This window comes from Carcharhinus amblyrhynchos, chromosome 11 (genome assembly GCF_965287045.1).
Source record: "Carcharhinus amblyrhynchos chromosome 11, sCarAmb.v2.hapA, whole genome shotgun sequence".
Lineage (NCBI taxonomy): Eukaryota > Metazoa > Chordata > Chondrichthyes > Carcharhiniformes > Carcharhinidae > Carcharhinus > Carcharhinus amblyrhynchos.
The window spans coordinates 16,502,409-16,530,280 of record NC_137334.1 but is presented as its reverse complement, the minus strand read 5'-3'; the positions used below and the strand labels follow the sequence as shown (position 1 = coordinate 16,530,280).

Below are 27,872 nucleotides of genomic sequence, written 5' to 3'. Positions count from 1 at the left end.
CCCCAACCCCCCCCACATTCTCCATTGACCTCAGACTAGATCTTATGAGCCTTAGGTGGTGAGGTGGTAAAATACCGGCAATTAACTCTTTTCTGAATTCATTCAGCCTCAGAGAATTCTAGTATCTCTACTCCCTCCTTCTGCCCCCACCCACCACCCCCTGGGGTGAATGGTGGCCACGTCCTGCATCCAGTGGCCGTCTCCCTCTCTTCCTGCGAGTGATAAGGCCTGGGCCTCCTCTGTCTACAATTCATCCTCCTGCTCCTCCTCCTCAGTTCCAGCAGCAACCAAAAGAACAGCAGAGTCAGTGGGTTGCATTGTAAAAGCCATCTTGTCAATCTGAAGGCAAGTGGGGGGATTTTGGGGAAGGGGAGAGACAGATGAAGTGGTTAAAGAACTCTGGTCTCCCTCAGCCCAGCAACACACCCTCCCTATTTCCAACCCACAGATCACCAGTAATATGCACTCCCCATACCCCCCCACACACTCCCCAGCAACACACATTCCCCATACCCACACCCCCACCCCTCCCAAGCAGACACCCAGCAGCACACACTCTCCATGTCCCCTCCAGAATCCCAGGAACGGCAACACAACCCCCCCCCACCCCAGTCTATCCCCCACCAGCAACAGAGTCAGCGCAAAAGCCTAAGGTCAGCACTCTGAGCAGGCTCTGTGCTGAGAGCCCAAGGTTGGACTCCATGAGCAACTACAGCCCCCCATCACACCCCACTCCTCACACAGTCATAGTCTCCCGACCCAAAATGCAACATGGCCACCATGAAACAACCCCCTCCTGAGCATCACGGAGCAGTTTGAATGCAGAGACGTTCTCGCTCATCCTCAACGATCAAGTGCTGAATCTGACTTTTATGGAGGAGGTGTTTTCCTGAACAATCCGGCTGCAGTGAATGAGGTGGTTAAGGCAGGTGAGCTAGGACGATTGGGAGTGAAACTCACCAATGACATTGTAATGCATGCAGAAAAATGTAAATTGATGTTTTGCTTGTTTAGGGTGGGCTCCCAATTGCGCTGGTTTCTTTTTCTTGGTAAAATGGGAATGGACACAAAAATGGGCACCATTCCCGCTAGTCACATCACGCCCAATTTTACAATTTTCCTGCCGTAAAATAGGCACAATGAGGTCATAAAATTCTGCCCGATGTTTCCACTTGTAGGGCATAGTTTTAGGATAATGGGTAGCAGATTTAAAACTGAGACGAGGAGAAATTTCTTCTCTCTGGGGATCGTGAAACTGTGGAATTCTTTACAGCAGAGGGCTGTAGAGGTTGGGTCATTAAGTATGTTCAAGGCTGAGATGGACAGATTTTTAATCGGTAAGGGAATTGAGGGTTATGGGGAAAAGACAGGAAAGTGGAGCAGAAGATTAGCACATCAGGTCAGTCATGACCTCATTGAATGGTGGCGCAGGCTCGATGGGCCAAATGGCCTACTTTTGCTCTTATGTCTTATGGCCTAATGGATGCACGCACACGCACACACACACACACACGCACACACACACACACATAGGAGGAGGAACAGATGTTGCAAAGTGTTGAGCGTAGTTTGGTAGGTCTTATTAGGCTATTCATAATCTTAGTAGCTCAACAGTCACTATTAACTACCAGAGGCTATATACACAGGTACAGTAAAGACCCAAAGAACTGTCCCTACATATGTCTCTGTCCAACATGTCATGAAATCCATTGTTCTGTGGCCTGTTTTGCAGCCTGTTTTGATAGGTCAACAGATCAGTTCAAGAGTTGGTAAACAGCTCTCCCTGGGGCAGTCAGTTTCAGGAACGGTCACAGAGACAGTCTCCAGTTTGTTACACTGCTAGGGCTGAAATTGCCAGACATCAATCATGCCTATGGGAGCACTTTGATCACAGTGTTGGCTTGGTCACAGTACTGGTTGCTTAGGTATTACTTTCCTTGGCCTAGAGTGTGCCAGCTTCTGTGCTGATTCACTAATACAACAGTCGAGTTTACTTTATACAACAGTTTGCTTTCGCTTCTTAACATGGATCTTGTGCTGAAAACAGATTTCAGATTGCCTGACTTTCTCAAGATTTAAATCTTCCTTCTCTTGAAACATGTCTGAGAGCCTGTTGTCTGCCACTCCAACTATTCTATCCCTGATCAGTTCAGATTTCAGGTCACTGTAATTGCAGCCTTCAGCTATTCTGTACAGCTCAGTAATGAAAGAGTTGACAGGTTCTTTTGGCTAGTGGATACAGAGCCAGGAGAAACACCTTTTGTCCGTAAATGGAGTTTACAAAAGACAGCACTGTAAGTGAAGGATAGAACTTCAGAATGGACAATTCTATTTTTCTTGCAACATCTTGCAATGGGCGACATAGTGGCACAGTGGTTGGCACTGATACTTCACAGCACCAGGAATCCAGTTTGATTCCAGTCTTGGATGACTGTGTGGAGTTTGCACATTTTCCCTGCCTGTGTATCAGTTTCCTCCGGGTGCTCTGGTTTCCTCCTACAGTCCAAAGATGTGCAGGTTAGGTGGATTGACCATGCTAATTTGCCCCTTTCGTGTCGCAGGATGTGTATGTTAGTGGGATTAGTGGGGTAAATATGTGGGGTTATGCGGATAGGGCCTGGGTAAGATACCTGTCACAGAGTTGGTGCAGACTCGATGGCTTCCTCCCGCACTGTAAGATTCTTTGATTCTACGGTCTTTCTCTCTCTCAATTTATACATCTCTGCTCACCACGTAATTCCTTGTCTTTATTGATTGTAACCTCAATCCATCCCATTATTCAATTTTGTCTCCAATTCTCCTCTCATGAACATGCCGACTTTCACGTTCAGTTTCAGTCACTTATTACTCTCTCCGAGCTGTCACCGAGATATCAAAACGTTTATTTCACTTTATTTAATAAATTGTTTTATCAAGAGGACAGAAGAATCAAATTCCGTGACTACCCAAGTGTGCTTTGAGTGAGGGTGGTGTCGTTGCGCCTGCCACCCTTAAATCTTCCCTCCATTCCCAGGAGTTTCGAGACCGTTCTACGGCTACGTAATGGCAACCAGAGCTCCCAGAATCCCTCGCGGGCGAGAACCAGCCCTATCCGCCGCGTGATCAGGCGGCTGAGACTGCGCATGTGCACAGTCAAAGTGGGACGGCGCATGTGCAGCACTGAGAGCCGGACTGCGCATTCACGGCGTGGTGAAATGTTGCGCATGTGCGTGGGATATTCTGTGACACGCATGTACAAACAATAGCAGGAGCGACGCATGCGCATTGGTGAACATGTTGTGCGCAGACGCAGCAAATGGGAGATTGACCAATAGGAAAGACTGGAAGACCGGAAGGATCTGGCCCTCCAACCAATCAGATGGCGGAGTTTGTGCCTTTGGTGTTCCGCATTGTCTGAGGGTGGGGGTTGGGAATTTGTTCAGCTGCTTCTCACCGGCTGGGGAAGCTGCTGCTCCATCTCCGAATGAAGATTCAGTTTCACACAATAAAACTTCATCCCTGTTGAATATCAGTAAGTGAAACTCTTCTCTCTCATTTACTTTCTAATTCTGGGTTTAAACTATTGACTTGCAGCAACTGAAGGGAAAGGAAGTGAATCCAGGGAGGGTGCAGATCCTTTTGAAATCATTTGATTTAATTTATTATGTGTTGATACACAATGAAAAGTATTGTTTCTTGCGAACTTTACAGACAAAGCTTACTGTTCATAGAATACATAGGAGACAGGGAAAGGAGAAGGTGCAGAATGTAGTGTTACAGTTATAGCTTGGGTGTAGAGAAAGTTCAACTTAATATAAGGTAGGTCCATTCAAAGCCAGACAGCAGCAGGGAAGAAGCTGTCGGTTGGTATGTGATCTCAGACTTTTGTAGCTTTTTCCTGATGGAAGAAGGTGGAGGGAAGAATGTCCGGAGTATTTGGGGGTCCTAAATTATGCTGGCTATTTTTGAAGTAGTAGGAAGTATAGACTGAGTCAGTGGATTGGAGGCTGGTTTGCATGATAGATTGGGCTTCTTTCACATCCCTTTGTAGTTTCTTGGTCAGAGCAGGAGCTGTACGAGCTGGATATGGGCTCCAGGAAAGGATGTTTTCTATGGTACACCTGTAAAACATCTGCCTCCCCTTGTTGCCTAAATGCAATCTCACACTCCTCTCATACCTCTAATCAGTGCCATGTATTCACCCCCAGTCACGCATAGATGGCTGGCAACCTGCATGAAGATTGCTCTCTGTCTGGAGAGGAAGTGATGACCTGTCAATCAACATGAACTGGCACCTTCAGGAGAATTGGGAAGATGTGTGTCAGACATAGCAGAATGATGTCAGAGGAGACAACGTTTGCAGGATAAGGGAGGAAAGAATGTTCCACAGAATCTAGAAATGTCTGTTCTGACTTTGTATCCTGTACTAACAGGTTGACTTGGTATATTTGTTTTACAGGATATTAGAAGGGGAGGATTTGCAGACAGATCTTGAAACATACCATATCAAGATTTGAGGGAGTTGCTTAATTCACGTGAGTTCAGTATTGTTGGCCATTGAATTTAGAAGGAGACATGGTTCTTTCTTGGATCAAGTGATTCTAAATGTTGGTGTGACTGGGAAAGCACTGAGACATGTGCACACCTGGAGTGTTCCAGTGCACTGACCGTGGAAAGAGCTTTAACCAGCTACACAGCCCAAAATATCATAGCACCATTCACATCCGGGAGGGATCATGTGTGCTCTCTGTGTGTGAACAAACTCCGACTGATTGTTGATTCTGAAGAGACACTGGGACACTGGCACCATGGAGAAGCCATGGAATTGCGGAGACTGTGGGAAGGGATTCCGGTTCCCATCAGAGCTGGAAACCCATCGACGTGTTCACACTGGGGAAAGGCCATTCACTTGCTTTGTGTGTGGGAAGGGATTCACCACATCATCTACCTTGCAGACACACCAGCAGGTTCATGCTGTGGAGAGTCCGTTCACCTGCTCTGACTGTGGGAAGGGGTTCAGTGTTTCCTCCCATCTATTGACCCACCAGCGAGTACATACTGGGGAGAGACCGTTCACGTGCCCCGAGTGTGGGAAGGGATTCTCTCAGTCCTCCAACCTGCTGACCCACCAGCGAGTTCACACAGGTGAGAGGCCTTTCACTTGCGCTGACTGTGGGAAAGGATTTATTGATTCCTCCCACCTGCTGTTACACCAGCGAGTTCACACTGGGGAAAGGCCATTTACCTGCCCAGAGTGTGGGAAGGGATTCACTCGGTCATCCAACCTGCTGGCACATCAGCGAGTTCACACTGGGGAAAGACCACTCACCTGCCCGGAGTGTGGGAAGGGATTCAGCGATTCATCCACCCTGCTGACACACCAGCGAGTTCACACTGGGGAGAGACCCTTCATGTGCCCTGTGTGTGGGAAAGGATTCACTCAATCATCCAACCTGATGACACACCAGCGAGTTCACACCGGCGAGAGACCGTTCATCTGCCCTGCGTGTGGCAAGGGATTCAGTGTGTCATCCCACCTGCGGAGACACGAACGAGTTCACACTGGAGAGAGGCCATTCATCTGCCCCGAGTGTGGGAAGGGATTCACTCAGCTGTACAACCTGATGACACACGAACGTGTTCACACAGGGGAGAGGCCATTCACCTGTTCTGCTTGTGGGAAGGGGTTTACTCAGTTATCAATCTTGCTGAGACACCAGCGAGTTCACAAGTGATTATCAGCGCTGCTATTCACACCCAGAATTGAACCATGCCCAGTCTGACTGTTGGTGAAATGGGAGGGTCAGGGGGTTTCGCTTTGCAGGGCTTGTCGGTCTCACGACTTTGATTCCAGTGGCTTTGAACCTGGGAGAGAGCACTTCCGCTCAGACTGACATAGTTCACTTATTTTATCCTGGATAGTAGATGGTGTTTTTCCGTCACCACAGGTGGATCTAAGGTAAAAGCTCTGTGTGCGCTGTTCTAGTTTTGCTTCCTTAACTAAAGGACTCAGCCATCTGGGACATTGGTAGTGCCCCTACAATTAGCATGAGGCCCATGATTTGGGGCTATAACATGGGGGCATCCCAGTACCAAGAACCCTGCATGGGGGAGCCCAGGGAATGCTGCCACAGAATGATTGGGGAAGGAGCCACCCGGAGGAGATCACCAGGGATAGCAGCAAAGAAAGGGGCTTCCATCTGCAACACTGCTGCTGTTGGCAGGCTCCAGGTGAAGAAGACTCGGGAGGAACCCAGGAGAGCTGAAAAGGCAGTAGGTGCTGCCAGCCTTTGGGGCAAAGGTAATCCTTTGGAGCAATGGAGCTGAGCCAGTGAGTTGGTGGAAATGGTGGAACGCAGTCTCAAGAGAAGAGATTGAACCTTCGAGATGAACAGTCGCTGAGGCTGCATGAGTCGGGAAGACTTTTGGAGACAGTCCAGAGGCTGGATCTTTGAAAGTGAAGATTGGAAATCCCTGGTGAGAGAGACAGACGTTTAACATAATTGTCATTCACAATGGACACTGACATCTGGGTGGGTTATTGAGAAATCTGTGGGATCTGTCTTGGTTGCATCTGTCATTTATTGACCAATGTGGAGTGTTTGACTATAGTTTGTTTGTTACGCCATGTCTACCTGGTCACGTACCAGCCAACAGCTTCTTCCCTGCTGCCGTCAGACTTTTGAATTGGCCTACCTAGCAATAAGTTGATCTTTCTCTACACCCTAACTATGACTGTAACACTACCTTCTGCACTCTTTCCTTCTCTATGAACGGTATGCTTTGTCAGTATAGCACGCAAGAAACAATACTTTTCACTGTATACTGATACATGTGGTAATAAATCAAATCCTGAATGTTAGAGTATAAGATAGGTATTGTGAATTGTTTTGACTTTTCTCATTTAATAAAGTTTATTTTGGTTTGTTTGGAATCTTCTGGCTTTATTCTCTTAGTGTGTACCTTTGCCTAACTTTTACCTAATTTGAATAAAATGTTACTGCTCCCTAACGGAAGCGTACCAGAATCTGGGAGCTTGCTCCACGATCACAACACTATTCACCTCAACTACTCCCTGTCACAGCAGATTCCTCATTCTCCAAGTTATTCAGTAGGGAGAACTCTCACCAAATCCCTGTTAAATTAATGAACCGCTTCATAGAATCAGAGTCCTGTAGTGTGGAAGGATATTCAGCCCATTGAGCCTAAACCGACCACAATCCCACCCAGGCTGTATCCCCATGTATTTACTCTAGCTAATCCCCCTCCAACGCTAAGGGGCAATTTAACATGGCCACCCAACCTAACCTACACATGTTTGGACTGTGGGAGGAAACCGGAGCATCTGGAGAAGACCTACACAGACACAGGGAGAACGTGCAAACTCCTGACCTGAGCCAGGAATTGAACGCAGGTCCCTGGCGCTGTGAGGCAGCAGTGCTCACCACTGTGCCGCCTTCATAATCTTAAAGATTTTCATCAGGGGCACCCTTCAGTCTTCTCTCTCGAGAGAAATGCCCCAGTCTTTCCTGACAGATTAAATGCTCTCAGTTCTGGTTTTTATTCTTGTGAATCTTTTCCAGTGCCTCTATTTCTAAATAAAGATACAGATATCAGCAGTACTCCTTGTATGGTGTACGTAAGAACATAAGAAATAGGAGCAGGAGTAGGCCATCTAGCCCCTCGAGCCTGCCCCGCCATTCAATAAGATCATGGCTGATCTGATAGTAGGTTCAGTTCCACTTACCCCCCTGCTCCCCATAATCCTTAATTCCCTTATCGATCAGAAATTTATCTACCTGTGACTTAAACATTTAACAAGGTAGCCCCCACTGCTTCAATGGGCAGAGAATTCCAAAGATTCACTACCCTCTGAGAGAAGTTCCTCCTCAACTCTGTTCTAAACTGACTCCCCCTTATTTTGAGGCTGTGTCCTCTAGTTCTTGTTTCCTTTCTAAACGGGAAGGATCTTTCTACCTCTACCCTATCTATCCCCTTCATTATCTTGTCTGTCTCTATAAGATCCCCTCTCAGCCTTCTAAACTCCAATGAGTACAGGTTTTACCATCGTTCTGAATATGTAACCTCTCTGCTTTTCAAATCCACTCTCTAGAAAGTGGCTTGGTGGGCCTCACACTTCAGGAAAGATCTGAGTGGCAGAGGAGATTTATGAGGGATCAGAGAGCTCCAGCTGGCCTGGGGAGATTGGGGAAGCTACTGAGATTGTAGGGCAGAGGAGGAGGCCATTTGGCTCATTGGATCCATGCTGGCACTTTGAAGAACAAACCATTCAGCCACTTTGCACCCCCCACTCCGTATCCCTGCTAATTTATTTCCCTTAAGATTCAGTCCAATTTCCTTTTGAAATTATTCATTATCTCTGCTTCCACCCCCATCACGAGCAGTGAGTTCTAGCTCATTACCACGCAGTATGTGAAATATTCTTCCTCACGTTTCCCCTCCCTACCCCCACCTCTTGAACAAAACCTGACATCCTTATCTGCTGATCCTTGTACCATCAGCCAATGGCTACTGCAGTTCTTTGTTGACTTTGTACCCTAATGACTGCTGTGCTCAAAAAGAGTTGGGGGGTGGGGGCATTGCTATAGTCCCAGAGGTGTGATAGGTGGTGAGCCCACCTGAGGATCAGCACACCTTGGGTGAGAGGTAGGATTGAGACAGCAGGAACTTCATGAATAACCTCAGTCAGTACAGGAATTCAACCCGTGCTGTTGGGGTTGCTCTACATCATGAACAGTAATCCAACTGAGCTAACTGATTCCCAGTTGATCACGGAATCATATCCTTACAATGCAGGAGACCATTTGGCCCATCGCATCTGCACTGATCACAATCCCACCCAGGCCCTATTCCCTTAACCCTGCACATTTACTCTTGACACTAGGGTCAATTTAGCATTGCCCATCAACCTAACACACACATCTTTGGACTTTGCATTCTGGGAGGAAACCGAAGCACCCAGTGGAACCCATGCAGACATGGCGAGGACGTGCAAACTCCACACAGACAGTGACCCGAGGCCAGAATTGACCCTGGGTTCCTGGCGCTGTGAAGCAGCAGTGCTAACCACTGTGCTACCGTGCCATTAAGGAGCGATACGTGCTAGGAGTGAGAGAGAGATAGGAACACTCTCTCTCTCTCTCTCACTCACACACTCACACACGAGTGTAAATGAGAGCGTATAAAAGTGAGATTGTGTGTGTGTGTGATTGTGCTTGCCTGTTTGTGAGCATTAGAACATGCATGTGCGTGAGTGAGAGCTTGTGAGAATGTGTATCTAAGTGATGTGAAACCAATTCTGAGAGGTTGTGCGTTTGTGGTTGTATGTGTGAGTTTGTATGTATGTGTGTGCCGGAGTATGAGTGTGCGTTTATGCGCATGAGTTGGAGAACGTAATTATAAATGTGACTAAGAGAGTCTGAGAGGGTTATGAGTGAGAAAGTTGTATGAGGGAGTCTGAGGGTGTTTGTGTGGATGTGTGCATGAGATTGTGGGCAAATACTCAGGATTTTGTCAATAAAATTATAACATCCCCTGTGTTCATGTTCCTATCATTTTGGTTTGATGCTACCACCCTCTTAGTGAATTACAGATGACTTTCCCTCTGCTTGTACAATAGTGTCCATCTACCAGCAGAGGATGGTGTTGTATCGCTTTAATCACCAGACAGAAACTGGTTTGAGGAAGAGAGAGTTTTTAATTAATTCACCTTCTTCTGCTCTCTGAAGAAAAGATTTCTCATTGCAGTGGCCAGCTGCTTCCGAAATGACTTTAGACTTTTCACTCCCGATGCCACATCAGTTCTTGAAATGATCTTTTCTTTATTTTGTGCTAGAGTTATCTTTCCCTTCAATTAAACAGCCCGTCCAGGTTCAGTTTTAGATTGCATTTCACACACCACAACAGGTTTACGTACAAGCACAGAAAATAATAAAAAATAGTTACGTGGTTTAAAATGATTGTATATGAAAAGGTATAGGGCAATACAATGATTAGCACTGCTGCCTCACAGGCCAGGGACCTGGGTTTGATTCCCAGCTTGGGTCACTGTGTGGAGATGGCACGTTCTCCCCATGTCTGTGTGGGTTTCCTCCGAGTGCTCCAGTTTCCTCCTGTAGTCCAAAGATGCACAGATTAGGTAGATTGGTGATGCTAAATTGCTCCTTAGTGTCCAAAGATGTGGAGGCTAGGGGATTGGCTGCGCTAAATTGACCGTTTTAGTGTCCAAAGGTTAGGTGGATTAGCCATGAGAAATGTGTGGGTTTTTGGGAATAGGGCCTGAGTAAGATACTGGGTGGGATTTCCCAGCCTCGCTCATCCCAAAACTGGAAATGCCCACCTGCGGTCGATGGTCTGCTCCAATTGCCATGGAGGGTGGAACAGGAAAATTCTGACCACTGTCAGAGTGTCGGTGCAGACTCGATGGGCCAAATGGCCCTTTTCTGCACTGTAGGGGTTCTATGATTCCAAGACATCAACATGCAAGGCTTCTATCAATTGAAAGAACCTTTTATCAAACTCGGTGGATATCTGATAGTTTGCCAAGGCAAAGTTTGCTCAGGTTTTGTGCTGTTTTCTGCATTGATTAATCTCACGCTGCATTGTCCAGTCACAGAATTGGAATGTGTGCTGAAGGCAGACTAGCTGGAAGGAGAGACTGAGTATAATCATGACTTTTAATCTCATGGGGTGTTTATTAACAGACTTGGTTAGCTTTCTTTGGGGGAAGGTTGCTGGCCGGAGACTGCACAGAGATGGCATCGCGGTTGTTTGAGGAGCAGGAACATGCCGCCCTCTACCAGAAATACCGGCTCCCCTCACCCTCTCAAATCCACAACCTGGTTCTGGATTACCTGCAGAGAAAGGTGAGAGTTTGGAGAGAGGTGGTGGCAGGGTGGGACATGGTCAGCTGGTGACCGGCACAGTAACAGTTGACAGCCTGGGGTTTGTGAAGTGATTGAAGCTTTGGTGGGTTTATTGACCAGCAATGCCATAATCATCAGCGAGTCCACAAGGTTATCTGCGTGAGATTAGTTTCCACGTATTTTATGTTGGAAATAGCTGATGGGTGAATGTCCAACACTGTTTTAACCCCTGAACTCACGTTGATCCATCAGCTGCCCTTGGACCTGTCGCTAACACCTTGTTGTCTGTGAGCGAGCAGGCTTTCGAGTTAACTAGCTGTAAATGATTCAGTAAACTCTGCAGCTAGATCCAAGGGAGAAAGAAAACTAAACATTGTCTTTAAACCAAGCTGGGAAAGTCTGAATTCCCTTATGAGCAGCTAAGGCAGCACAGTGGTTGGCACTGCTGCATCACAGCACCAGGGACCCAGATTTGACTCCTTGCTTGAGTCACAGTCTGCGTGGAGTCTGCATGTTCTCCCCATGTCTGTGTGGGTTTCCTCCCCACAGTCTGAAAGACGTGCTGGTAAGGTGTATTGGCCATGCTAAATTCTCCCTCAGTGTACCTGAATGGTGGCTTCATTGCAGTGTTAACGAAAGCCTGCCTGTGACACTAATAAATACATTTTAACTTAGACCATGAGTGATTTTCTTGCAAACAATTGACAAATGTTATGATTCTACCATCAACATTTTGACAAAGCAGAATTGTGTGGGGGTGTGTCAGGCCTTGGAAGGAATTTAATCATGAGTCGGGGGAGTGTGACCAGCAGCAGTGCAATGACCTGAAGGGCCTGCTTCTGTACTGTAACCAGTCTATGGTTTGGTGGCTCAAGGGTTGAGTATCAGTCCCGCCCGTATCATCAGTCTATGACCATAGCCGTTTTAACTTCTGGCTTTCAGTTACATCTCACTTACTAGTTACCCCTCAGCTCCCATAATAAGCATAAAGGGGCAACTGGTCTGCTTTGGACAGGTCAACACAATGAGTCCTTGGCATCAAATACCAGGGCCTCTGGGATGGAGAGCTCGGTGTTACAGCATGGCTGCAAAATCTCAAAGGAAACTTAAACAGCTGCCAAAACAGTTTTGCAATTTGTATATTACAAGGAGGTTTTCTGAAATTAGGAAATGACATCTCCAACTAATTGTGATGATGTTATATTAAAACAAATGTTTGTTAAAAATAAAATAAAATTTAAAAGATTACACTTAAATGCAAAAATAAGTATATATAATTAACAGTGCTTTAAAACAATTCCAAAAGATAAAAATCATAGAAACCCTACAGTGCAGAAGGAGGCCATTCGGCCCATCGAGTCTGCACTGACAACAATCCCACCCAAGCTCTATCCCCATAATCTCTCTGTATTAATCTTGCTAATCCCCCTGACACTAGGGTCAATTTAGATGACCAATCAACCTAATAACCTGCATGCCTTAATTTAAACTATACTCGGAGCTATCCTTCCTTTTTCTGCTTGGCAACAGTCTTTATAGATTTTTAGATCTATAGAATACTAATTTTGCCATGTGATGCCCTTTTGCTTTTGGGATGACCTCTGAGATTGATAGCAATTTGTTCCCCAGGTCTGGCTTTGTTCACACTGTTTTCGGGGAGATCTAAGCAGCTATCCCCTCATACAGGCTTCATTGTTTGCTGAAATGCACTCATTCCCTTTGGTCTCTCTATCTTCTAATGTTTCATCCAGTCTCCCAGAAGTGTCCTTTTCCTAAAACTTTACTTTCTTTACCTTAGTTCTTATATTTTTAAAAGTAAACTTAACTTATCTTTACCTCACTTTTTACAATTTTTCACAACTTGTATATGTCGTCCTTTGAATTAAAAGAACCCACTTCAAAACCATTTCTTTTATCGCCCTATGTAAATTGTTATTGACGTTCCTCTTGGTCCATTATCAAAACCACTTCTCACTGTTGTTTTGACCCCTGCATTCTCTCGGTCTCTTAATCCAGTGACAATAATCACACTCGCACCAGCCAGTTTTCCACTACGTGACCAGTGATATGAGCACACAGTGTCACAGTGGTTAGCATTGCTGCCTCACAGCACCAGGGCCCTGAGTTCAATTCCCAACTTGGGTCACTGTCTGTGCAGAGTCTGCATGTTCTCCCCATGTCTGCGTGGGTTTCCTCTGGGTGCTCTGGTTTCCTCCCACAGTCCAAAAGACATGCTGGTTAGGGTGTATTGGCCGTGCTAAATTCTCCCTCCGTGTACCCAAACAGGCACCAGAGTGTGGTGACTAGGGGATTTTCACAATAACTTCATTGCAGTGTTAATGTAAGCCTACTTGTGGCACTGATAAATAAACTTTAAACTGACATCACCAACGTAAGATATAATTCCTCACTTTCCAGACACCGGATAAAGGCTAAATCTGTAAGTTTGAAGAGGAAAGCAGAGTAATTCCCTGATTAGTTAATCACCTATCCATCCAGCAAAAGGCTGAATGTTGATTTGTGCAGTTAGTGCCCAGCACATTATGATACCTGTATTTGAGAGGCAGGGGGAGGCTCAGCAATGTGAGACAGTTGTGGAAAAAAATCAGTCAACTAGAAAGTGTCAGACAAAAATCTTCATGTCTTGAAATTGAACAGAGCCTCATTGCAGGTCTGGACCGAGAGATCCCGGTGTTTCCAGGTTAGTTTCTCAGCTTGGCTACACTTTAGCTGCGACCACTCCAGCCCCTGCTTCTCATTCCTGTTGGAAAAATGCATAAAGGATTAAGTATTCATGGCCCTGACTCATGGAAGGAGCTTCCGGAGACTTCTCAGAGAAGAAAATCACGGTTAAGTGAACATTGTTCCTGTGGTGTACAAAGTACAATGTCCCGGTACGTGTAAACATGAACAGTTAAGTTGTGAAAGGTGGGACTTTACTCCATGCCAGGGTGAGGGTGGTTGGGGTGGGCAGGTTGTAGTGATGTGTGTCTAGCTCAAAAATGTGGTCTTTTTAGAAGGGGAAGCCGTTCAGTCTTGCGGTGGATATTGGATGTGGCTCAGGTCAGAGTACTAGGGGCCTGGCTTCTTACTTTGAAAGAGTGATTGGGATTGATGTGAGCAGAGCCCAGATCGAGGAGGCCAGGAAGGTGGATGGACCAGAGAACGTCTCTTACAGGTAACTCATGGATACATACGTGTTCTCGCCACCCACGCATGTTTGTGCTGCCCCTTTTCCAACATGTTGCACCCTGAGCCATTGGTTCCAGGTTAGATGGACTGGTCATGCTAAACTGTCCTTTCTTAGTATGGCCAATCCACCTAACCTACACATCCTGGGACAGTAAGGGGCAATTTAGCATTGCCAATCTATTTAACCTGCACATTTATGGACTGTGGGAGGAAACCAGAGCACCCAGAGGAAACCCACGCAGACACGGGGAGAATGTGCGAACACCACACAGTCAGCGACCTGAGGCTGGAATTGAACCCAGGTCCCTGGCGCTGAGAGGCAGCAGTGCTAACCACTGTGCCATTATTAAAACACTTTTTATATGTCCCACTTTCACAAGATGAGTATCATTTTGTAACTATAATTTAGTTTGGAGGGGGGTTGTGATCACAAATCCATTTGCAATGGTGGGGGGGGTCCTTCAAACAGAGTCACTGCTCTCAGCTGAATGCTGGCAGATAGTCAGTGCTGTGGGAAAAAAAATCTAAGTTTCCAAGAGAGATTTCTATTCTGAATCAAGTCAAACCCTTAACATCAGGATCAGTGTGTTTAAACACTTTCAGTTCACCTCATAGGACCATGGCAAAGGGCGGTTAAAGGCTGTTTTCTCTCTCTCTCTGTGTCTCTGGGACATCAAATCTACAGCCATATTGCAGTTAACGTATTGCTGTGTTTGTGGATTGACTTGACAGACAAGGCCTCGCTGAGGAGCTGGAATTCGAGGATGGTTCCGTTGACCTGGTAACAGCAGGAGCAGCGGCTCACTGGTTTGATATGGAGAAGTTTATGAAGGAGGTTGAGCGGGTTCTAAAGCCCAGAGGCTGTGTGGCTCTGTATTGTTGCCAAGTTCCCTTTGAATTACATTACAATGACTGCTCAGAGCAGCTGACTCAGATTGTCCAAGAGGTGAGTTAGTAATTGGGACCAATTGGGAACCTTCAGTTATTTCAACTGAAACAGGAACAGATCCCGCAAGGTGTAGTTGTAGAAGTTCCCCAGTTCCGCTGACTGAATGCAATGAGTTGCCCGGGGTTGGGGAGGCGGGGGTGGGGGAGGTGGGGGTCGGAGTAGGCCCGGGGGGTGGGGGTCAGGGGTCATCGGAATTGGCTGAGGTCAGGATTGAGGTCACCATAGTTCTTCAGTCATGTTTTTGCCATGAGGAGGAATCGGGGAGGTGGGGACACATTCGTTGTAACTGATAGTCATGTCCTTAGTTTGATGATCTTATGTTGACCAGTTCACTCTTATATTTTTTGCTTCCAGATGTTCAAAACCCTTGCACCCTACATGAGTGAAAGATGTCATGTGGTCCGGAATAAATACGAGGAGATATTTGACGCTATCACATTCCCTGACAAAGAAAGGTGAGATTGGATAATACAACCAACAATCCTTGAGCTAAGATTCAATAAACTGGTGAAGGGGTGCTTGCTGATTATTAGCCCTCACTGAGCTTCAATATTAATGTTCTGTCCCTCGTTCTGGCCTTCCCTCACCAGAGGAAATAGTTTTTATCTATATTAAACCTCGCGATCTGTTGGGATTATCAGTCTGTAACATTCACTAGTTAAGGGTTGTTGTTCCCAGTCAGTACACTGAGGTTATCTCTAAAGGTGTATCTGTCCACATACCATGGAGAAGTTACAGTATAGAGGGAAGCCATTTGGCCCATCTTGTCCGTGCCAGCCTGAGGACATTGCTCCATTTAGCACCTTCTCTGAGGTAGGCTTTATCTGTTGTCCCGAATAAGAGTTCCACAATTATATTGTGGCACCTCCCAATGTGGAACATGCTCTATAGTGAGAAGTTGAATTTTATCACACTTGCAAATCCAGATATTTTGTAATGCACTTTTACAAATGTTATGACTAAAATATATTTTTTGAAGGAAAAAATCAACTTTCCTGATAGGGTACTTGTCTTTATTTTAATTTATTCCTGTGACATGGGCGTCGCTGGATGGGACATAATTTCTAGCTGGTTTTGTTCATGGGAACAACCTCATGGAATAGACAGGTATTAGACAATAGCAATCAAATCGCCCAAACTGGTCTCTGATCAATTAAAGGGATTGGAGGGGAATTTTTCAGGTACATGTTGTTTCAACTGGATTTTCAGCTGTTTTTTTTCACCTCTTCCCAGTAGATCCCACAACTCTAGATGGAGTTCCAATATAATTATATTGTGACTCACAGGGCCAGGGTAGGATCTACCCACACCAGAGTCTTCTGCCTACTGTTATCTCCATTGCTTCTTTCTGAGCACATTGCAGTTGAAGAACTGGGGTTCATAAAATCACAAGAATCCCTACAGTGCAGAAGGAGGCCATTTGGCCCATCAAGCCTGCACTGACAACTGTCCCAGTCAGGTCCCATGCCTGTACCCCCACGTATTTACCCTGCTAAGCCCCTGACACTCAGGGACAATTTAGCATGGTTAATCCACCTAATCTACACATCTTTGGATGCTAAGGGGCAATTTAGCATGATGAGAAGCTGCAAAGTAAGTAGGGTGTGCAGTATAGTCAAAGGTGGAAATATTATTACTTAATTTGGAGTCTGGGAGGAAACCAGAGCACGGTTTAAAGGTAGAGTCTTAATTAAAATCCCGGCAAGCTGAAATCTGGGGGAATGTCAGGAGAGATATGCAGAGGGTTGGCCAAGGGGAATGGAAATAAGTTAGTGCGGCAGGAGGATGATGGTTTGGAGGAGGGATAAAGGTTGGGGAAAAAAGACAGGTGGAATGAGAAGGAAGTTACTATGAAAGTCCTGACACTGAGAAGTTCCGAAAAACAAAGGGATCTTGGCGTTTTTGTCCACAGATCTCGGAAGGTCATGTTAGTAGAATGGTGAAAAACACATACGGTATATGCCTTTATCAATCGGGTATATAGATTACAAAAGCAAAGGAGTTATGATGGAGTTGTATAGAACTTTGGTGAGGCCACAGTTAGAGTACTGAGTGCAGTTGTGTTTGTCACATCATAGGAAGGATGTGATCACACTTGAAGGGATGCAGGGGAGATTCACCAGGATGCTGCCTGGGATGGAACATTTAAGTTTAAAGAAAGTTTGGATAGGCTTGGGTTGTTTTTATTGGAGCAGGGAAGACTGAGGGGCGACCTGATCGAGGTGTACAAGATTATGAGAGGCATGGACAGGGTGGATAAGGAGCAACTGTTGAAGGGTTATTTATGAGGGGACACAAGTGAGGGGTGGGAGGTTTAGGGGTTTTGAGGAAAAGCATTTGAGGGTGGTGAGGGTTTGGAATGTGCCACCTGGGAGGGTGGTGGAGGTGGGATGTCTCATATCCTTTAAAAAGTACCTGGATGAATATTTGCCACGCCAGAACATTCAAGGCCGTGGGCCAAGTGCTGGCAAGTGGATTAGGTGGGCAGGTCAGGGCATTTCATAAATCAGTGCAGACTTGATGGGCTGGAGGGCCTCTTCTGCACTGCAGTATTCTGTGATTTTTGAGAAGAGTTTCTTGGATTTCAGGAAGAGATGGAGGAGGAAGTCCTCAGAAGGCCCAGGCTGACAGAGAAAGAGATTAAAAAATAAATGTGGACCATACATTTCGAATGCACACACGTGTATATACAGTGAGAACTCAGGTTACAGAGCCCGTGGAGGAGATTCTGAAAGAGAAACTCTTCAGAGTTTATTTGTGAGTGTCACAAGTCACTGCAATGAAATGAATGTGAAATTCCCCTAGTCATCAGACTCCGGTGCCTGCTCAGGTACACTGAGGGAGAATTTAGCATGGCCAATGCACCTAACCAGCATGTCTTTTGGACTGTGGGAGGAAACTGGAGCACCCGGAGGAAACCCACACAGACACGGGGAGAACGCGCAGACTCTGCACACATAGTGACCCAATCCAGGAATTGAACCCGGGTCCCTGGTCCTGTGAGGCAGCAGTGCTAACCACTATGCCACCGTCTTTGAGTACTCAAGCTTGCTTGTTACGTAATGGACCCTTGGTATCTTAATGTCCCAGTATCAATGTCAACACTCCTGACAAGTGCCTTATACGGGCTGTGGGGAGGAAGAGGATGGCTTTCTCTCTGCAGGATTCCTAGACCCTGATCTACCCGTGTAGCTACAGTCTGTGTGCTGCTGGCCCAGTTCAGCTTTGAAGGAATAGAGGGATTTAGCAGATAGTTTCAGGAGACATTAGAGATGGCAGCTCAGATTGATAAGACAGGAAAAGAAAGGAGTAGGTTTTTACTCTGAGAGATAATAAATGTAATACGAACTCCGACTCCCTCCAGTTCTGTCAATAGGTTGTTGAGCTGGATCATTAAGGGTGAGATTTTCCAGTCCTGCCAGCTGGTGGAATCTTCCAGTCCTGTCAAAGGTTACCCCACTACAGCGGGACTGCCCTTGTGGCGAGTGAACCGTGCAAAATGCTGTTCACTTCAGCAGGACTGGAAGATCCCATCAGTGGCCAATGACAATCCACGTCTGCTGCAGGAAAACACACGGTGAGTGGGCTGGGGTGGAAAATCCCAGCCTGAGTCTCGGTCCCTCTCCACGGATGCTGCCTGACCTGCAGTGTGTTTCCAGCCTTTTGTGCTTTCAAATTCGAAACAGATTTCTTTTTCTTTCGCCCGCCAGAGTTGATAACATTCATTTCAAGCGACAAGCGTCAGTCTCATGGGTCAAAGGCTTCTTCGAATCCTTATCATATTACCAGACCTTTCGGAAGAAGGATCCGGAACGCGCGAAAGCTTCCATTGAGAGAATGGAGCAAAGGTAAGAGTGGTAACGATAGTAGGAATTGATTTGATGGACTCACTATTGCTAAAGGCTTTAGAATCATAGAATTCCTACAGTGCAGAAATATTTAAAGTTTATTTATTAGTGTCACAAGTAGGTTTACATTAACACTGCAATGAAGTTACTGTGAAAATCCCCTAGTTGCCACACTGGTACGGGTTCGGGTACAGAGAGAGAATTTAGCATGGCCAATGCATCCCAACCAGCACATCTTTCTGACTGTGGGAGGAAACCGGAGCACCCGGAGAAAATTTACACACACACAGGGAGAATGTACAGACTGCGCCCAGACAGTGACTCAAGCAGGGAATTGAACCTGGGTACCTCGCACTGAGGAGGCGGCCATTCGGTCCATCAGGCACATACACAGCCACACACACACACGCACAATCCCACCCTATCCCTGTAACCCCATGCATTTACCCAGCCAGTCCTGCTGACACTAAGGCACAATTTAGCCAATCCACCTAACCCGTGTATCTTTGGACAAGCTGAACATGAACACTGAACGAGCCTAGGGTGGGTGCGGGTCACACTTATGGATAAGTGTGGGTGACACTGGTCTTTTGTCAGTCATTTTCAGTTCATAAGGTGGACATAATGATCGTATGTTTTACCGTTCACCATCCCAAACAAAGGCGGAAGTCAGAGGAAAATCCAACCTCACGTCTCAGGATGTGGTTGCCTGGGCAGTAAATAATTCTTGACTAAAATGAGAGCTTATCAAATAAAGGAAAGGCTGGCTTTAAATTTGGGGAGGGTAAGTTTGTGTGGATGAGGGGGTCTCGGAGGCTCTCTCGTCATCAGCAGTCCCTGGCATAGGAGGCCAGTGTTAAAATGGCAGGAACACAGCAAGGAAGATTTGAGCGTTTCTGTAGCGTCGGTTACGACCCCAGGACATCCCAGACGTTTTCAGACAGCACGGTATAGCGTTAAGCTGTACTCATCGTGATAGTGTGAGAAACATGAGGGCTGAACTGCAGGATGCGAGTGGGACGATGACTAATTAGTCTGTTGTGGTGATGTTGGGTGGGGGATCATCAGTGGCTCTGGGGAGAATTTCCACGCTCCTCTTCAAAAAGTGTCCCTTAAATCTACTTGGAAGGGGAGGCCAGGGTTCTTGGTTAACGTCACATTTGAAAAGCTGGCACCTCTGACACTGCAGCATTCCCTCAGTGCCAGCCTGGATTATTGGCTGAGGGGGGAACTCACTCCATGTGGAAGTTGGGGGCGGCACGGTGGCACAGTGGTTAGCACTGCTGCCTCACAGCACCAGGAACCCGGGTTCAATTCCAGCCTCGGATCACTGTCTGTGTGGAGTTTGCATGTTCTCCCCATGTCTGTGTGGGTTTCCTCCGGGTGCTCTGGTTTCCTCCCACTGTCCAAAGATGTGTGGGTTAGGTTAATTGGGTGTGCTAAACTCTAGTGTCGGGGGATTGGCAGGATAAATATGTGGGGTTACGGGAATAGGGCCTGGTTGGGATTGTGTTCAATGCAGACTCGATGGGCTGCCTCCTGCACTGTAGGGATTCTATGATTGTACACAGCCTCCTTGAGACACACGCACACACAGACACACACACACACACACACACAGGGGCTTCCTCTGTTAACTGAAGCAATATGATTGATCTATAAATCCTGGAATTTTAAAAAGTTTACAGAATGAGAGTATCGCTGGCTGGGCTAGCATTTATATTGCCCATCCCAAACTGCCCTCCATTTCAAAGGGTATGTAAGACCCACATTGCTGTGGGTCTGGAGGCCAGATCAGGTAAGGACGGCAGATTTCCTTCCCACATTGGTGAACCAGATGTTTTTTTTTAACAACAATTGACAATGGTTTCATGGTCATTATTAGACTTTTTTAATTCCGGATTTTTGATTGAATTCAAATTTCACCATCTGCCGTGGTGGGATTCGAACTCAGAGCATTACTCAGAGTCTGTGGATTACGGGTCCAGTCACTATGCCACTGCCTGTGCAATTCCCAGTGAATCTCCCCCTCCCCTCAAGCAGTGTTCCATTTACATTTTAATAAGGACGTGTTATCCAGCCTGCTCCTGTCTCGGACGTGTTTTGCCATATTTTGCTGCAGTGGGTTAATGGCAATGGGCTCATTCCACTCATTCCACGCTTTTATTTCTTTGCAGTTTTCTGCAGACTGTGGGAGTGACGCCCAGTGATGCTGTACTGGAAGTGAAGCGGACTGCTTTCTGCTTACTGGCAAGCAAACCTGAGTGAGCCCGACAGACTCCGAGCAACACTGGCCGGGATTCTCCCAAAAAAATTCCAAGTGCCAAATTCACATAAAAACTGGAGTAACTCCTGCTGTTTTTTGCAGCGGGATTTTCAAAATGTTTCATCCACACCCACATTGAATTATGTTGAAAATCAGTGGGCGGGGCCTATTCCCGCTGGAGAGGCCGGCAGCATAGTGCTGAGGGGGCCACTGCGCGTGCACTGATCTGTCAGAATGGGGATTGGCGCATGCGCAGTAGCCCCACACTGCCAGCTTCCTGATCACTGGCCAGGCCTGCGACCCTACATCACTGCCCCTCTGATCCCCCCCTCACCCCCAATTGCTGGCCTCCCCGATGTATCCGGGCCAGCCTAGCCCCCACCCCAGCCCACTTTGATTTCCCAATTCCCCCCCAGACCCCAATACCACCCCCCATCCTGATGGCCAGCCTCGATTGCTGTCCTTCCTCTGTCACTGATCTTAAGTGCAGAGTGGCAGTGGTCCCTCCCCCCCCATCCCTTGGCACAGCCTGATGGCCGGTGGGCTGTGCCAAGGTACTCTTTTGGGCATTGCCACTTTGCCCCTTGGGCAGTGCTAGGGGTCAGGCTGGCACTCCCAAGCTGGCAATGTGCAGGGGACAACCCCGTCTCCCCCTCCAACCTCCTGGGGGGGGGGGGACATCCATGGCCTCTTCCCTTCACTCCTGTGGGGTTGGGCCTCCAGCTCCAGGGGAGCTAGAATAAACCCCGCTAGAGTGAAACACTCCTGGCAGGGGCAGGGGCAGGGAGAGCCTAGCGAGTTTGGAGCCTTCAGTCCCGGGCCCGCTAATAAGTCTAAAATGAAGTTTTAAATATTTTAATCAGGTCTGTGCCAAGTTCCAGCGCGGAGCTGAGGCTGCCACAGATGTGAGGCCCAGAGATGTGTGGAGGCTGTGTCTCCCAAGGCAATTGTATCAAGAAGCTTTCTCTATTCCTGTTGAATCTGTTTTCCTCAATCGTTGGCTGTTTGAACACAGGATGGATACAGCCGGGGTGCTGGGTGGACGGGGTGGATTGTTCTTCTTCAGCAGAGGAATATGTGATTGGGTGAAGAATTGCTTCCTGATACCAATCTGAATGGTGGCTGTAGTATGAAGTCTGCCCCCTCTCCAGTGAATGGCCTGTCTCCGAGTCCGTGCTGGCCTACTGGATCAAGGCCAGCTTGTGTAACTACCCTGATCTCCAACACATCCAGTGCTGCCCTCGGTCGGCCCTCATAACCGACACTAGATTCCTGAAGCCACTATTCCGCTGGGAACTGGGCCATCACTAGACATTCCCAGGAGAGCAGAAATGATCTTTGAGGACATCCTTAGAGTGATCAAACATTCCAGCTAACTCGTGGGAGACACTGAATGGGGGCCGACCAAAATGGAGAAGGTTTAAGGGCGGCACGGTGGTTAGCACCGCTGCCTCACTGCGCAAGGGACCTGGGTTCAATTCTGGCCTCAGGTCACTGTCTGTGTGGAGTTTGCACGTTCTCCCTGTGTCTGTGTGGGTTTTCTCCAGGGGCTCTGGTTTCATAAGAACATAAGAAATAGGAGCAGGAGTAGGCCAACTAGCCCTTCGAGCCTGCCCCGCCATTCAATAAGATCATGGCTGATCTGTCGTGGCTCAGTTCCACATTACCCTTAATCTCCTCTCTCATCAAAAACCCATCAACCCGCGTCTTAAAAATATTTAGCGAGGCAGCCTCCACCACTTCAACAGGCAGAGAATTCCAGAGATTCACCACCCTTTGAGTGAAGAAGTTCTTCCTCAACTCCGTTCTAAACCGCCCCCCCTTTATCTTGAGGCTATGCCCCCTAGTCCTACTATCCTTTCTGAGCGGGAAGAGTCTCTCCACCTCTATCCTATCCATCCCATTCATCATCTTATACGTCTCAATGAGATCTCCCCTCATTCTTCTAAACTCTAACGAGTACAAGCCTAACCTATTCAGCCTCTCCTCATAGCTCAACCCCCTCAACTCCGGCATCAGCCTCGTAAACCTCCTCTGCACTCCCTCCAAGGCTAAAATATCCTTGCGTAAGTACGGCGCCCAAAACTGCACACAGTACTCCAGCTGCGGCCTCACCAATGCCCTATACAGCCGCAGCAAGACCTCCCTACTTTTATATTCAATCCCCCTCGCTATGAAGGCCAGCATCCCATTCGCCTTCCTGATCACCTGCTGCACCTGCAAGCTGGGTTTTTGCGACTCATGCACAAGGACCCCGAGGTCCCTCTGCACCGTCGCCTGCTGCAGTTTTTCTCCACATAAGTAATAATCCTTCCTACCATTATTCCTACCAAAGTGGACCACCTCGCACTTGCCAACATTAAATTCCATTTGCCATTTCCTGGCCCATTCGCCCAGCCTATCTAGATCCTTCTGTAGACTCTCCCCACCCTCTGCACAATTTGCCTTTCCACCAATTTTGGTGTCATCAGCAAATTTCGACACCCTGCACTCGGTTCCCTCCTCCAGATCATCTATATAAATGGTAAATAGCTGAGGCCCCAGCACCGACCCCTGGGGCACTCCACTAGTCACCAACCGCCAATCCGAATAGCACCCATTGACCCCCACTCTCTGCCTCCTATTTGACAACCAGTCCTCTATCCACGCTAACACCCTACCCCCAACTCCATGCCCCCTGACCTTCTGTAATAACCTCTTGTGAGGTACCTTGTCAAACGCCTTCTGAAAATCAAGAAAGACCACATCCACCGGCTCTCCTCTATCCACCGCCCTAGACACATCCTCATAGAACTCCAGTAAATTTGTCAGACACGACTTCCCTTTAAGGAAACCGTGCTGCGTCTGCTCTATCAAGCAGTTCCTCTCAAGATGCCAGCAGTTCCCCTCAAATGTGCATCTTAGATGCAGCGAAAGCAGGGTAGTTACTCATTTTAATCATGTAGTGTTTATTTAGAAGAGAGTTAATTGCTTTTTATTTCTAAATGAAAAGGTCTCCTTTTTTTGATTAAAGGAATGGAAGGTGTGTTTAGGTATGCAAGGCCATGTGATAATATGGTTAATGAGAGGAGCTAGGGTTGTAGCAGAGAAACAGTTTTTCAGTTTCTGGCTGGGGTTGTTTAAAGACACAAGTCTGCAAGCTGCTCTGGAAATCAAAACCACTCAAAGTTTAAGGGTGTTAACCCAATTTATAGCAAGTATGCCTGGGTTTGCTGACTGTATTTAGCCGATCTTTGTATGTAGCCGATCTTTGGGTAAGTGCTCTCCAAAGCTGCCTTCAAGACACACAACAACGCAGAATCACTGAGCAGAAACTGATAGCCAAGCTCTGCACGCATGAAGACGGCCTCAACCGAGATCTTCGGTTCATATCACACTGTCTGTAACCCGCACCATTTGGCCTGGGCTTCAAAATCCTACTAACTGCCCTGGTTTGAGACAATTCACACCTCTTTAACCTGTGATGATCCCTCTTTCCACTTGCAATGTCTCTATCTGTAAAGACTCACATTCCAATCATTATCTTGCAATTGTGTCTTTGCCTACATATGCCGTTTTTGTGAACCCAGTTTGCCACTCACCAGATGAAGGAGCAGTGCTCTGAAAGTTCATGATTCCAAATAAACCTGCTGGACTTTAACTTAATGTTGTGAGATTTCTTACTGTACTTAAAGTGGCATTGAGTCTCAGAGGACTGTTGCTTATTTGGAACTGAAATAGTCATAGATTGGACTTGTTTCCTTTCAGTTTTTAACTGTTGTCCAACTGTTAAAAGCTGCTTCATTTTGTTTGAGTTATGTTTAAACTGTTATGAATAAAGCATGTTTTGATAAAAGATCCTTAATTTGTCAACAGAATTACTCCTGGAGCAAATCATCCTAACCTCATATTTATATCAAAACAGAAAAATTGTTGGGGTCTAATCAGGCTTCATAATATCTCTTGGGGTTGGGGTCCAAGATTTGTTTCCCCTTACAGTGGAAGGCTCCCTCAGTACTGAACTAGAATATCAATCTGGGGTATATGCTTGAGTTCAGGACTGGGTCTTGCACCAACAGCTAGCTGACAGAGAGACACGATTGCTACTAACTGAGCCACAGGTAACATTGCAGATTATCAATTTCTTTGTCAACCTTAATCCTTTACCAAAATACTGCGACTATACCAGAGAACACAAACTATGAGTTACAAAGTGGAAAAATGTAAGTCACTCTGAAGGCTTCTCTTATGAATAATTATATAGGATGCAACAATATCCAAGTTCATTTCCAGATCACTCCTTCAACATATCCTGCTTCGGAATCAGAAGAAAGCTCACCATTCTGCAGGAATTGCTCTTTATGAATATTTTTGGTTTGATTCCGTTCTACTGATTTTATATTTTTGGCACCTGTCACCTGTTGGGTTTGAGATTGCTTCTTGCTTGAAAGTACTTTGAGAATTCACTCTGTAAATTCATGGGCTACACAGTACCACAATCTCAAAAGCTGCTGACAGTTAAAGAAGACAGTTAACGAGAAGGTAAAGAGATAGGGAAACAGACGCGAATATGAAGATTATTTGCCCTGGAACAGAGATGGCCAATTTACATAGAACATACAGAACATAAAAAGACTATTGACCCAAATGATCCGAGTTGGTGGTTATCCTCCACTCCCGTCTGCTCCCATTCCATCTATTATTCAGGCTCAACAGATCTTTCTATTTCCTTTTTGTTTCAACTTGTTTCCATTTAAAAGCATCCAAGCTATTTGCCTCACTACTTCCTGTGACATGTACTCTACAATCCAATCATTTGCTAAATTTGGTACTTAGTACAGTGGCACAGTGGTTAGTACTGCTACTTCACAATGCCAGGGACCAGAGTTCGATTCCCTGCTTGGGTCACTGTATGTGCAGACTCTGCATGTTCTCCCCGTGTCTGTGTGGGTTTCCTCTGGGTGCTCCAGTTTCCTCCCACAGTCCAAAGATGTACAAGTTAGATTAATTGGCCATGCCAAGTTGGCCCTTATTCTCGGGGGATTATCAGGGTAAACATGGTGTTTTAAGGGTTTAGGGCCTGGGTGGATTGCTGTCAGTGTAGGCTCGATGGGCATTGGGATCCTATGTTTCTAAAGAGATGTCCCCTTGTTGCACAACTTGAGTTCTTACCTATCTTTAGTTATGGACTCTGATTTTGTTACAAGCTCTGAGAGTCAGAAGGGTGATTCAGAGACATTTCTCTACTGTGAGCTGATAGAACACAGAATGTTTATCCAAATGTGGGGAGACAGCATCTTTGGAAGGAAGGACAGGTAAGTACACAAAGCAGCTGGGCATTCAGAGTTCTGGACAAAAGATGGGGCAGTGGGATGAGTTGGGCAGCATAATGGCTCCGTAGTTAGCACTGCTGCTTCAATGCGCCAGGGACCTGGGTTCAATCCCCGGCCCGGGTCACTGTCCGTGTGGAGACCTCACGCTCTCCCCGTGTCCGCATGGGCCTCCTCCAGGTGCTCCAGTTTCCTCCCACACTCCAACGACGCGTTGGTTAGGTACATTGGCCATGCTAAATTCTCCCTCAATGTACCTGAACAGGCGCCGGAGTGTGACGACTAAGGGACCCTCAAAGTAATTTCACTGCAGTGTTAATGCAAGCCTACTTGTGACTTTAATAAATAACTTAACCTAGTTTAAAATTGATCTAACAAAGCGTCAATGCAGGCACAATGGATCAAGTGCCCCTCCTCTTCTTCTTAAGTTCTCCCTAAACACGAAGATACAAAATTTTCAATACAATAAACCTAATACAAATTGAAACAGAGATGAATTTCCCAGTGATCTATTAACTGACTACAAACAGAGTACAAGAGTACAAACAAAACTAGTTTGTGAATCATTGCATATGACGATCTACTGATGCTGAACCAAATGCTGCATCTTGGAAAGACAGTCTAAAAACTCAAGTACAACATAGGAAGGAAATACACCAGTTAACATCTGTTTTAACATGGACAGAAGGTGAAGTGTAACCGAGAAAAGGATTACAACGCTAAATATCAGTTTTCATATGGACAGTATCATTCGATAACACAGAAAGGGATTACACCAGCAAACAGCTCTGTGTTAATACAGGCAGTCTCGAGTTTAACACAGAAAAGGATTACAGCAGCAAAAGGCTTTTATGTTAATAGACAGTATCTTGAGTGTAATACAGGAAGGGATTACACCAGCTAACAGCTCTGTGTTAATGCAAACACTACCTTAAGTGTAACTTAGAAAGTGATCTACAGCTCTGTGTTAATATGGATGGTATCATGCGAGACTAACACAGAAAATGATTACACCAGTAAACCGCTATACAATCAAAAATTCAAAACTGACATTGGACAATGGGCAGATTTTTATCAGACAAGACTCTGGGTCACTCAAGGTATATTCCCATGAGGATGAGGGTTAAGACTAACAAATGCAGAGCTCCCTGGACAACAAAAGAAACAGAGATCTAAGGTGCAGCAAAAAAATATTGCATTTGACAGATCTCAGATTGTTAATATTGTGAGAAGCAGATGAACATAAAAAGTTCAGAAGTGAAAAAAGAAATACCAGCAAATAGAAAGTATAAGAGACTAGCATAAGAAAGAATCCAGAAATCTTCCAAAGGAATATAGACATCCATCGTAGGTTTCTCTTGGTTATCGAAGGTGGCTGTCTCTTGCATCTATAGCATCATCTGTTCTGCTTTCTAATCTGGCTGTAGAGCCCAGCTAGACTGG

The 27,872-nt window shown here is 46.3% G+C and overlaps 2 protein-coding genes across 3 annotated transcripts; both read left to right on the top strand.

The window, feature by feature from the left end:
• The first annotated feature begins 3,438 nt into the window (after positions 1-3,438).
• On the top strand, positions 3,439-6,907 carry LOC145349936 (uncharacterized). The gene is made up of 2 exons (XM_080198624.1): positions 3,439-3,511; positions 4,439-6,907. Exon 2 carries the CDS (start codon positions 4,788-4,790, stop codon positions 5,712-5,714), a length of 927 nt encoding a protein of 308 aa, XP_080054750.1. The 5' UTR covers positions 3,439-3,511; positions 4,439-4,787; the 3' UTR covers positions 5,715-6,907.
• Positions 6,908-10,729: 3,822 nt separating this feature from the next.
• LOC145349937 (putative methyltransferase DDB_G0268948) lies at positions 10,730-21,444 on the top strand. Of its 2 annotated transcripts, none has more exons than XM_080198626.1 (6): positions 10,730-10,865; positions 13,883-14,043; positions 14,790-14,838; positions 15,361-15,461; positions 18,717-18,854; positions 21,032-21,444. In XM_080198626.1, the coding sequence occupies exons 1-6, from the start codon at positions 10,755-10,757 to the stop codon at positions 21,120-21,122; spliced, it is 651 nt and encodes a 216-aa protein (XP_080054752.1). In that variant the 5' UTR covers positions 10,730-10,754; the 3' UTR covers positions 21,123-21,444. The 2 variants fall into 2 exon arrangements, with proteins under 2 accessions (XP_080054752.1, XP_080054751.1); XM_080198625.1 differs by having other exon boundaries at positions 14,790-15,003.
• Positions 21,445-27,872: the final 6,428 nt, after the last annotated feature.

Bases quoted from the DNA above. Each gene is read 5' to 3' on its own strand.
- LOC145349936 (XM_080198624.1), top strand. From the start codon at position 4,788: ATGGAGAAGCCATGGAATTGCGGAGACTGTGGGAAGGGATTCCGGTTC.
- LOC145349937 (XM_080198625.1), top strand. From the start codon at position 10,755: ATGGCATCGCGGTTGTTTGAGGAGCAGGAACATGCCGCCCTCTACCAG. The intron at 10,866-13,882 runs GTGAGAGTTTGG...TGGTCTTTTTAG, and splicing joins TGGATTACCTGCAGAGAAAG to AAGGGGAAGCCGTTCAGTCT. The intron at 18,855-21,031 runs GTAAGAGTGGTA...ATTTCTTTGCAG, and splicing joins ATTGAGAGAATGGAGCAAAG to TTTTCTGCAGACTGTGGGAG.